The 12,420-nt window shown below is 35.9% G+C and overlaps 1 protein-coding gene and 1 long non-coding RNA gene across 2 annotated transcripts; one reads left to right on the top strand and one right to left on the bottom strand.

Moving 5' to 3' along the window:
* Window positions 1-367: 367 nt before the first annotated feature.
* Window positions 368-3,935, bottom strand: LOC111778152. Its single transcript, XM_023657823.1, has 3 exons — window positions 3,778-3,935; window positions 912-994; window positions 368-678 (listed from the first exon to the last, which is right to left on the bottom strand). Exons 1-3 carry the CDS (start codon window positions 3,854-3,856, stop codon window positions 649-651), a joined length of 192 nt encoding a protein of 63 aa, XP_023513591.1. The 5' UTR covers window positions 3,857-3,935; the 3' UTR covers window positions 368-648.
* A 4,045-nt stretch (window positions 3,936-7,980) lies between these two features.
* LOC111779161 lies at window positions 7,981-8,550 on the top strand. Its single transcript, XR_002812662.1, has 3 exons — window positions 7,981-8,175; window positions 8,246-8,317; window positions 8,411-8,550. It is a non-coding gene; the product is annotated as an uncharacterized LOC111779161 (long non-coding RNA).
* The last annotated feature ends 3,870 nt before the right edge of the window (window positions 8,551-12,420 follow it).

Genomic DNA, 12,420 nt, shown 5'->3' with positions numbered 1-12,420 from the left:
AATTTTNTTTTTTTTTTTTTTTTTTTTTCCTGCTCTAAAGGAGAGAAAATAAACATCTTATATTAATTGAATTATGCTATGATTTATACGTCACTTTTCTTTTAATCCAAATATATTTAGTCTAATAAATAATAATTCAGAACATTTTTCCTTTAATGAGCACTCCAAAGGCACATCAAAGAGATAAAAATAAGCACAATTTCTAAAAATCGAAAAATAAAAAACCAAATAGTTATTAAAGAAAAATGGTAAACCTGGTAACTTCAAGAAAGACCAACACAGCCATGAATTAGTCATCACTTTCGTGTATCGGTTCATAATCGTCTCATCGTGAAGTCCTGTAACAGTATAAATATTTGGAGACAAATGAAAGGAAACCAATCAAAGGAGTTTGTAGGGCTCAATTTATGGTGAAACAAGTTTTACTCAGGCTTCAAACTTAGAACTGAAATATCTTGAAAATCAGCCTTATGTATGGGCATAAAACAACAAGGTAATGTCTAAAAATGGCTACGCTATCAAACTTGATATCCGATTGGACTGTAGAGGGCTTATTTTACGGCAGAAGAGAAGGAAAATTGATTAAGAAAAAAAAAAACAATGATCCATTAAGAACAATCCTTCTTGTGTTGCTGAGATCGATCATCCCTATTTCTTTCCAGTCATACTTGCAACCACCTGCAAAGTCGACAATATATATAAATTTACAATAAATATTGAAGTAAATGAATAATTAGTAGCACCAATGTTGAGGGACTATAAGGCAAAAAGAAATGAACTTCTTTTAGAAGGAAATTTTGTTGATCAAGGAATCTCACTTACCAAAAAGCTGAAAATTATACAACTACAAAAATATAGACTTGTTGCATGCAGACAATTCATTTTACACTTTGTGAAGATTTTGAACTTACATCACTTAATACAGGCTGAGGAACTTGCTTAGATGCTTCAAAGGAATCCAGAATTGGCCTTACAACGGCTGGAAGGAAGAGACCTACAAGGGTTATAACATGTTAGAAACCAAAATGTCACATATGTTCCATATGGTACTAATCAAACCAAAAAGTAGATACATGATCCACGAGTAGTGACAAGCCAAATTGAGTATAAAAATTTAATGATGTTTAACGCTTTGGGAGTGAAAATGCTAGATGAATCAGTAATATCTTTGAAAATAAATAGAATGGGATCCAGGAAGGTGAAAAGTCAGAAGAGATCTTGGAGTGGAAGAACGGATTAGGAGAGGAAGTTGGTGGTGAATTAAATGATATCAATGTAAATAGTGAAGTTTCCAGAGATAAATTTAAATGACAGGGATGGTGGTTTCTCCCTCCATATGTTAAGAGTACCTGTAGGGAAATAGTGGAAATAAAATCAGGGATATTGACACTTAACAGTGGCATATTTGTAATTACTTAAGAAGTTGTCAGGTTTGATGGTAATGGGGAAGAGAGAGTAATCTCGAAAGGACCTTCGTAAGTTTTCTTTGATTCTGCAGCATTATCGTGTTATTTCTTGTCATTGGGGTTGCAAATTTGTTATCGTATTTCATTTCACCACTGGTCACTAGCGGCGATGGCGTACTTTGTGCAGGTAGTGGCTCCAAACTCTGATAGGTTGTTAGTCACAGAAGCGTTGGAGGTGCACAGTTCACTTTCCAAGGAGGCAGCATTGAAGATTGACGATCAGACCAAGAAGACTAATTTGGAGGATGCAGAGAGAGAATTGTTTGGGAGCTCACATTTCCGATCGTATAGAGAGAGTCAAGGAGGAGTTAAAAAGAGTCGATAAGGAATTACTACGGGTTGACCTAGAGGTCAAATAAGGACCAATGTATATAGAAAAGTGGTAAGAAGGAATGAGTGCATGCTACAGTAGTTACCTACCTAGGACTTCATATCCTATAAATTTCCTTAACAACCATATGCAGTAGGCCAGGTTGCCTTGTGAAAATAGTTGAGGCGTGTGTAAACAGGCCTACACACTTGCCAATGTGTGTGTATGTATTAGGAGGAAAGGAGTAGTTAGAGGAAGTTAATGAGGGGGAGTTCTTGTGTTAGTCTGATAGATGAGTCGGGTAGAAGAGTGAAGATTTTGAGAGCCGAGATGGAAGATGAGGGGACGGTATGTGTGTGTTTGCGTGTGTGTGTGTGAGGGGGGGAGGGTGAAAAGTCGAATATTAGCCAACAGATTATTTTCGAGGAAAAGATAAATGATTGTTTCTAATTGCAAAAACTGTGTAATGTGTAGTAGTGACATGATGTGTTCCACCAGGCATTCTAGAGGGTAGTTTGAGAAGTCTGAAGAAAGTACAGGGCAATTCCTTAACAAATAAGGATAAGAGAATAGTAAACTTAAGGGCAAGTGGAAGAAACCACCTCCAAAGTATGGTGGTTGTAACAATTGCACCTCTAAACTTTCAAGTGTAAAAGTTACCCTCAAACCTAAAAAAATGAATAAAAAAAAACGGACCCCTGAACTTCAAAATGGTAAAACTAAACCAAATTATTTTAAATGTAAAAATTGCATCCATTTTACTCTATTTCTATCTTACATCTCCTCCTCTCTACTTTCTTTTTCATCATGGTTGTTGAATTTAACCTTTTCTTAAACACATTTTACATTCCAGCTTTAGTAATCTTAACATCCCCCCTCCAGATTTGCCTCAAAGTATTGTAAATGTAAAAATTGCATCTATTTTGCTCTATTTCTTACTCATATCTCCTCTTCTCCCTCTTGTTTTTTGACTTTCCAAGGACTTGTACTTTTCCACCCTTTTCCAACATTTGATGAGTCTTGTCAAAAGGTGAGGAAGCACATAGGACTAGTTATGGGAAAAATGAAGATATGGACCTATCTAGTGATGACCGTTCGTAATTTTAGGGTATCTGCAACATAATTCTGAACTTTATTATTTGTATGATTTTGTGTAATCTCTGTATGTGAACTGTTGTTTTTCTTTAATAGTTAGTCCTTACTTTCCCCTATCTCATACTTAAGGGATCTTATACACAAATTGTGGTTTCACCTCGCAAAAGCTCTCACCATTTTTGTGCCTCTGGCTTAAGTCCTAACTTCATGCCCTCCAAAACACTAGCCAGGAGGGGCAAGGGAAAAAATTGCATTAACAGCACTAGAAAGCCAATGGTTAGAGGCCATGTCAACTAACATTTAATTCCCAATTTCAATATAATCCTCTTCTTTAAAAGTTTTCTCCCCCAAAATACACTTTGCAGATGTGGGAATGGTTAACTTACAACCACCATTACTCGAGGATAAGTTTTCCATTCTTACAATGCTTCCCTCTTAGAAATTTAATAACTAAACTACTAGGAATCTTGATCAAGTTCCAACCTCGCTTAATTAGCATGCTTGGATGAAAATAGAGACGCCTCAAAAACCAGGAATTGAAACACATTGCAGAAGTTCATTGCCACAGCTTGAATAGAAGTTTAAAACTCCAATCTCGAACACTTATATGTGTTTAAACCAATAAATACCAACATAGAATCAAATTATTTACGGGAAAAACTGCATCCGACCAAAAGGATTCAAATACGAAAATCTATTTGATCAAATAAGGAGTTTGCAATCGTGATTGTTTCTTCGGATCCTAGTTTATACAGAATTCCAAAAAAAAAAAACATGTAAATATATGCTGTTCCACATAGATAGATCTGAGCGAAAAATAAAACAAGTATACGATTTAATCCCATCGATCAAAAGAAAATAGAAAAAATTGAACAAAACTTAGGGCTTTTAAACAGGAAAGAGTACCAATTCCACCGATTATACACGATGCAGTCACCACAGGCTCTTGAACTACGAACATCTTCAGCTTCTCCATGACCGGCATCTTCTCGAAACTTCCGTCTGATCCGCTTCCTGAACTGAACAACGTTCGTGGTTTGATCCTTCAAAGTCCAGAGTTAATGCGTGAAAATCCGCTCTTCTTCAATGACCCGGACAAGAAACCGGGTACTTGACCTCTGTTATGGATTCAAACTTACTCCAACCCGACCCGACTTTGATGCCCATCGTCTTAACTGTATATTTTAATTTAATAAATATCCCTTTTAACATATTTGAAGTATATATTCTCCAATATTTCACCCAAAAAAAATTTTAATTATTTTATTTTAATACTAAATTTGTTAAAATAAAATATTTATTCCGACATATTATGTGACACAATATCTACCACTGGACATAATTCAAATAAGGAAAATATAAAGTAACTAAATTTTGAGAATAAAATAAAATATATTACAAATTATCGAAAAAAATATTAACTGAATCTAAGATATATTCTATAACTAATATATTCTCCAAATATTAATTGATTATGAATATCTGAACTAATTCAAACTATCAATAAGTTGCACTAAATTTTGACATTATGTTCTTTTTAGTGAGGTTATTGAGTCTTAGTGCCTACATTTTTTCTTCTATTTCCTCTTCAACGGGTCAATTGGGGACGAGATGCTCTCGTGGGGCATCTCCCCAGCTCAAGTTCCTTCTTGGGTCATGAAGCTAGCCGGGATTGGCCATCTTAGTACATGCAAACGTGTGCGAAGAGAGATCAAGTGTATAGTTATTTACGGAACATATCCATCAAGCTCATGCCTTCTATCAGTAATCTCATTAGGTTATTCTTCAAATTACGTAATCAGATGTTTGTTAATGTTGCTAGTAAATATTATGCTCTTTAGACTTTCCCTCTGTTAGGGAGAGGTTTCCACACCCTTATAAAGAATGTTTCGTTTTCTTCTCCAATCGATGTGGGATCTCACAGTTCGGTATGCCATAGAGATCGTAATGTTTATTTGGTTTTGGCTCGTGGGTTGACCTTGGAGATCGTAACGTAAATTGTTGATTTATTTTGTATTTTTTTTATTAAAAAAAAAGTGTAAATAAATAAATAAATAAATAAATAAAAGGGAGGGTGGAGATGATATAATTATATGATAATTGAGGTGTGAGGGATTTGACATTTACGTGTTGTTGCTTTCTCTGTTTGTTTTTGTTTTGTTTAGAGAACACACAATTTTCAAGAAGAAAGTGAAAGAAAAGCGTTGAAATCTGGAGCTTGTCTCGTCCTCTCCCTTTGTCACCTCCCTCCCTCTCTCTCCACTTCTTCCGGGCGTCTTCATTTTAGGGTTTCTCCCCTTTTAGCCTCCTCGTTCTTGTTTCAGTGGTCCGTTATGTTATAACCTCGACACCGATTCATTCTCGAGTTTAAAATAAGCTCTCGTACCCGTTCACCCGTTCACCCGTTCACCCGTTCCTTTAATTTTAGCTCAACAACAAGAATTCGAGTCTTTTCCCTCTTGGTCGATAATATACGTAACAATCCAAACTCATTGTTACCATATATTGTTTGCTTTGTCCCGTTACATATCGTCGTCAATCTCAAGATTTTAAAACGCGTCTATTAAGTAGAAGTTTCCATACCCTTTTAAGGAATGCTTCGTTCCCCCTCTTTAACTAATGTGGGATCCCACAAAACACCCATCTAAGGCTCATTGTCTGCTTTTTGCCCCGGTGTCTAACTCTGATTTCATTTGTAACCGTCCATGCTCGTTACGTATTGTTGTCAGCCTCACCGTTTTAAACATACCCATTAGAGAGAGGTTTCCACACTCTTATAAGGAATGATTCATTTCCCGTCTCACTCGACGTGGGATCGCATAATATATGTCAACTGCTATTGAGTTATACTCATTTTAACATAAATTTTTCTATTAACCAACGTTAAAAGTTCGAAATAAAAGAGAGAAGAAACTCGTCTTTTCTCATTCTATTTTCAACCCGTGCAACTTCTGTTCATCGTTTCAGGGTTTCTTCCCATTTTAGCCTATCGTTCTTGTTTATCCTTTCGATCATATTACAAGTTCAGTATCTAAATTATTAGAATTGTGCCCTAGTACCCGTTAACCAATCATTACAAAAAAAACATTCAAGAGTCGAGAAATTCCACCATTTTTTTTATATAAATATTATTATTATTCCTCGTTAAAAATTTAAAAATTATTTATTCACTCATAAATTTTTACGATCAAATAGGATTAAAAAAATGATTAATATTAAAAAAAAAATCGAAAATTTGGAAAATAATAATAATAATAATAATAATAATAATAATAATAATAAAATGACGATGAAACGACATTGGGAAATCAAGGGCATTGAATGCTTGTAATTTCAGAGCCATACATGGCATTGTGTGACATTATTACTCGTATAATGCCTAGTCTCTGTCCATATATTAATTAATTTTAAAATAATATTAATTTCTTTTCTTATTTAATGGTAACATTAATTATCTACTGTCCTAGAATTGCAAATAATCTCAATTATATATTTAATTTCATTTAAAAAAAAAAAAGAATTTAAAATTTAGGATATTTTAAAACGGTGTCGTTTTTGCAATATAAATAATAATAAAATTAGTGAGGAAAAAATGAAAGAGATAAGTGGAGTAGGAATAATAATAATAATAAATAAAAAATGATTTAATAATAATAATAATAATAATAGAAGGAGAAAAGGTTTATTTTTATTAATTTATTTATTGATATAAAAGGTCAAAAAGATTTGAATATAAAAAAATAATAAAAGGGGGAAAAGTGGGGCCCAAAGACCGATGTGTCGGTCATGGCCTCGTATTCCCCGCTCTGTCCAAAAGTGACACGCCAGCCGAGGGTCCCTTATTTTTCTATTTCAGCATAATAAAATAATTATTATTAAGTTATTATTTATTTTTTTATTTTTTATTTTTTTTATAGGTAAAAAGTACAATAAATATTTAATGGGGTTTTCTGTTATCGGGCAGCTCAATTACTCAACTACTCCTCTGAACCACTTCTACTTGTAACCTTCTTTCATTTTGAATGATTCCTCTTTATAATTCTTTTTTTCTTTCTTTAATTTTTTAATTTTTTTTTTAATTTTCGTATCGTATTTGAAATTAAATTTTCTACTCGGTGACCTGACATTCTCTTGTATCTTCACGATATGACCACGTTATAGTGAAAACTATCGAAAATTCGAATACGGGTTTGTAATTGGACTTCGACATCTACTAGCCCTGACAGTTCTTGCAACGAATTACTTACAAGAGTAAAGACTGTTCTCGTAAACCAACACGAGTCATTCGAATTAGGGCTTATCCCTAACATTTCTTGCTATGAACTACTTTCAAGAGTGAAGACGGCCCTCGTAAACCAACACGAGCCATTCGAACTAGGGTTTGTAATTGGAATTCGGCACCTAATAGCCCTGACATTTCTTGCTACGAACTACTTTCAAGATTGAAGACGACCCTCGTAAACCAACACGAGCCATTCGAACTAGGGTTTGTAATTGGAATTCGGCACCTAATAACCCTGAAATTTCTTGCTACGAACTACTTTAAATAATGAAGATTGTCCTCATAAATCAACACGAGCCACTGGAACTAGGGTTTGTAATTGAAATTTGACACCCAATAGTACTTTCAGACGGTTCTCGGAAACCAACACGAGTTATTTGAACAACATTTATCCTCGCTCATATACTAAATTGTTTAGAAAGTTACCGAACATGAAATTACTTATAATTAGCCCTCGAAATGACGATGTAGTAACTATCGATGACGTACGAGAAGTTGAAAATTAGGGCAAAATTAGGGTAAAATTAGGGTAAAATTAGGGGAAAAGGGTGAAGGAAGAGCAATGGTTATAGTCAATGTCTGTCACAGATACATGTACGAGGAGTTCACATCAAGGTCATGTGTTAAATCCAACGGTGTTGATGTGCAGAATTCATAGAAATAGGGTTTTGTGAGACAACATTTCTGGAAGTGAAAAACCAGGTGGGTTTTCTCTAAATCTACCCCTAAATTTTTGTCTTTTTACACTATTTACCTTTGCAATTTAGTCCCTCATTTCTCTCTTCTTTTTATATCCCCCCATCCATCTCTATCCCCATTCCATCATCTTCTTCCTCCTCCTCCTCCTCCTCCGTTCTCACTCGGGTCTTAGGGTTTCGTCGATTTCTTTTTGAGGGGAATGTTGTCTGGCTCGAGGACGCTTTTCTTAACCCTCTTAGTTTCAGTGTCGTCGGACCAGGCTTCATTCCCCCCAATTAATTCCACCGCCCCTCGACGATCTTAACAACAACGACAACGACGAGGTTCGGGTTTTCTTTTTAAAATTTTCATTTTTGGGTTCGAGGACGCTTTTCTTAACCCTCTTAGTTTCAGTGTCGTCGGACCAGGCTTCATTCCCCCCAATTAATTCCACCGCCCCTCAACGACAATAACAACGACAACGAGGTTCGGGTTTTGTTTTAAAAATTTCCATTTTTGGGTATGGATTTATGAGAGTATAATGTTTGGAAGTGGATTAATTAAGATGGGTTGGTGCAGATTGGTGTGATGATGAAGCTCCTTTTTGACTTTCAGTTGGGAGTCTGCCCAAAATCCCCTCTTTCTTCATCATTATTGGCTCTTTTTTTGCCCTCTTAGATCTTGTAATCATGCCTTTCTTACCCTTTTTTGCTTCATTATTTGCTCTGTTTCTCTCTCTTCTTGCATGTCTTGGCGTTCATGAGTTCATGAGTTGATATCAATCCAGTTACAATGATGGGTGATATTCAAATTGTGGGTATCATTTATCATGCCATCATCTTGTTCTAACATATCAGTTTTCAAGCCTTCTTAGGATTAGGGTTTTGTGTTCTTTACAACAAAGGATTTGTTCATCTTCTTCTAACATATCACTTTCCCTAACCCTTCGATTTAGATCTAATTTGTTCGTTTTTTTGTTTTGTTTTGCTTTGATTCGATTCTGGTTGTTGAACTGACGCGTTTTCGATTTCACTCGAGTCGTCAGTTATTAATTCTTACGTCTTAGCTTGGAAATAGTTATTGTTGGGATTTGTACCCAAATCCTTTTTCTTTTACTTCAATTTGTACATTAAGTCAAAACTTGTATGAAAACTAGAAAGAGAGACTTTTGATCCAAAGTTCTAGTGTTTTTCGGTTCGAAATCCGTTCAAAGGTAGAAGAAAGTATAAGGTTAGTTCAAAACCATGTTAGATGAACACGACTCTCCACAATGGTATGATATTGTCCACTTTGAGCATAAGCTCTCGTGGCTTTGTTTTGGGCTTCCCCAAAAGGCCTAATACCAATGGAGAGAGTATTTATCGATTATAAACCTATGATCATTCCTTAAATTAGCTGATGTGGGACTTTCATCCAACACCTCCCCTCGAACAAAGTACATCTACCCTTAATCTAGGCTCGACTCCTTTTTCTTTTGGAGACCTCCCCTCGAACAAAGTACACCTACCCTTAATCTAGGCTCGACTCCTTTTTCTTTTGGAGACTAAGTCATTGAGACAGTATCAGTATGCTGCTCAACCAAATCGTTGCAGTAAAATTTTACTGTTTTTCATTAATTGAATATAAATCACCTTTTGAAGGCTATGGACAGGTCGGTTCGACCATTTTCATATTAGCCTGCTTTGAAGAATTCATGAACCGACGAGCCTCCAGCTCAAGATTGCCCATTTTTAATTCTAGGGTTTATCTGAATTTGAAAAGTAATTTCTCATACGAGATGAAGAAAGAGAATTTTGTATATGTCGTCTCACAAAGAGGGTCACAATGATCAGGCTTATCGAGTTACCTAATGACGTCATCATTGAATCAACAAAAAAATTTGTATAGTATAATTTCTTTTATATATATATATTAGGTATTTTTTATATATATATTTTTTAATTTTTAATTTGGGCCTTGGGCTTGGAAAAACGCAAGAAAAGCCCAAATTTATAAAAATGTTGTATAATTAATTACATTTTAAAAACTCTCATTAAAATAAATTAAGGATTAATAAAATTTTACTATACCATATTTATAATTCCTTTCCAAATATATATATATATATATATATATCTTTAATATTTTAAAAATAAGTTTACTCATAATTTTTAAATAAATTCATAGGTTTATTTTTTAAATTAAATATTATTAAATAATAAAATTTGTACATAGAAATACAATAATTGATATTTAATTGTTAAAAATAAAATTAAAAAAAAACTAATTTTCATGTGAAATTTAATGTCTTTAAATTGGAAGGGAGCAAGAAATTTATGTTTGTTTATCCATTAAAGAAAAGAAAGAAACATATTTCAAATTCTATTATTTTATTTTATTTTATTTTATTTTACGGTCAATGATTAAGATTTGGAATCCAAATTCGGCACTTGATGGCCTCGACATTCCCTTACGACATGGTCGGGTTATCTACTCTTAGCTTCTTAAGAGTGAAGACTATTCCCACAGACCAACACGAGTCATTCCAGCATGTTGTGTTGTCACTAACATGCAGAAGACTATCCTCACAGACCAACACGAGTCATTTCAGCATGTTTTGTTGTCACTAACATGCAGAAGACTATCCCCACAGACTTACACGTGTCATTCCAGCATGTTTTGTTGTCACTAACATGCACAAGACTATCCCCCACAGACTTACACGAGTCATTCCAGGATGTTTTGTTGTCACTAACATGCACAAGACTATCCCCACAGACCAACACAAGTCATTCCAGCATGTTTTGTTGTCACTAATATGTACAAGACTATTCCCACAGACCAACACGAGTCATTCCAGCATGTTTTGTTGTCACTAACATGCACAAGACTATCCCCACAGACCAACACGAGTCATTCCAGCATGTTTTGTTGTCACAAACATGCACAAGACTATCCCCACAGACCAACACGAGTCATTCCAACATGTTTTGTTGTCACTAACATGCAGCTTACGAAAATTTCCAAGAGGTCACCCGACATAGAATTTCTATAATTGAGCCACAAAAAAGGAAGATACAGTATGTTAGTATAGGTTGTTCTTAGCTATCTTATCTCTAGGATCTCTCTCATTCGTATGTGATCTCGGTTCATTCCTTTACTTGGGTGTCAAGAAATAAGAAAATTACCATACGGGCTTTCAAAGTCGACTTTTCAAGGCTTAGAAAACTGATTAAACACGAAAACAATATTGAACGTTTGAAGATCGAAACCCGGGTCGAGGAATAAACTTGGGAAGGTCATGATAGAATGGTACTAGTTAGAAACAAAAGAGCATGATGATGAGAGAAGAGAATGAGAATGCCAGCGAAGAAACAATGCATGTAAACACACTGAAACAAAGGCATGGCCTCAAATCATTTAAAGCTCTTAAACTGTTCCCTATTTTGATTACTGTTTCAAAGGCTTATTATTGCTCTCTAAATGGAACCAACTTAAACGTGGTGCTCATGTAAAATACTCAATATCCCTTCTTCACCTTTCGTCTTCTTTTCGACGTTGCTCGGAACTTGGCTCGATCGAACTGAAAGAAAGAGAATGAGAAGAGATTTCTTTTTGTTAGCTATCTCGATCCTGAAAATTTAAATATTTAATGTGTTTTCTTGGACTAACACTGATCGTGATCGTAGGACCGAAGATATGAAGTAAAATAAGACGAAATGAAAAATAAGGAGAAAATCTGTGATGTCCACGTTGGTTGAGAAGGAGAACAAAACACACTTTGTAAGGGTGTGGAAACCTTCCCCTACCAGACGCGTTTTAAAGTCTCAAGGGGAAGCTCGAAAGGGAAAGTTCAAAGAGAACGGACAATATCTGCTAGTGGTGGATTTGGGGCGTTACAAATGGTATCAGAACCAGACACTGGACTATGTACGAGGGAGTAGGCTGTTTCCCAAATGGGGTAGACACGAGACGGTGTGCTAAGGACGCTGGCACCAAAGGGGGGTGGATTTGGCGAGGGTCCCACATCGATTGGAGAAAGGAAAGAGTGCTAGCGAGGACGTTGGGCGCCGAAGGGGGTGGATTGTGACGTCCCACATTGGTTGGGAAGGAGAACAAAACACCCTTTGGAAGGGTGTGGAAACCTTCACCTACCAGACGCGTTTTAAAGCCGTGAGGGAAAGCTCGAAAGGGAAAGACCAAAGAAGACAATATCTGCTAGCGGTGGATCTGGGGCGTTACAAATGATATCAGAGCTAGACACTAGACTATGTACCAGTAAGGAGGCTGTTCAGGGGTAGACACGAGACGGTGTGCCAGTAAGGACGCTGGCCCCAAATGGGGTGGATTTGGTGGGGGTCCCACATCAATTGGAGAAAGAAAAGAGTTCTAGCGAGGACGTTGGGCCCCGAAGGGGGTGGATTGTGACGTCCCACATTGGTTGGGGAGGAGAACAAAACACCCTTTGGAAGGGTGTGGAAACCTTCACCTACCAGACGCGTTTTAAAGCCGTGAGGGAAAGCCCGAAAGGAAAAGACCAAAGAAGACAATATCTGCTAGCGGTGGATTTTGGGCGTTACAAAATCCATAATTTTCCTAATGATTTTAGC

The sequence above is a fragment of the Cucurbita pepo genome, chromosome LG17, assembly GCF_002806865.2.
Source record: "Cucurbita pepo subsp. pepo cultivar mu-cu-16 chromosome LG17, ASM280686v2, whole genome shotgun sequence".
In the NCBI taxonomy this organism is placed as follows: Eukaryota; Viridiplantae; Streptophyta; class Magnoliopsida; order Cucurbitales; family Cucurbitaceae; genus Cucurbita; species Cucurbita pepo.
This window is presented reverse-complemented; position numbering and strand designations above follow the sequence as displayed.

Excerpts from the sequence above, each read along its gene's own strand:
- LOC111778152 (XM_023657823.1), bottom strand. The coding sequence starts at position 3,856 with ATGCCGGTCATGGAGAAGCTGAAGATGTTCGTAGTTCAAGAGCCTGTG. Across the intron at positions 995-3,777 it reads GTGTATAATCGGTGGAATTG|GTCTCTTCCTTCCAGCCGTT; the intron begins GTACTCTTTCCT and ends TAACCCTTGTAG. Across the intron at positions 679-911 it reads CTCAGCCTGTATTAAGTGAT|GTGGTTGCAAGTATGACTGG; the intron begins GTAAGTTCAAAA and ends TCGACTTTGCAG.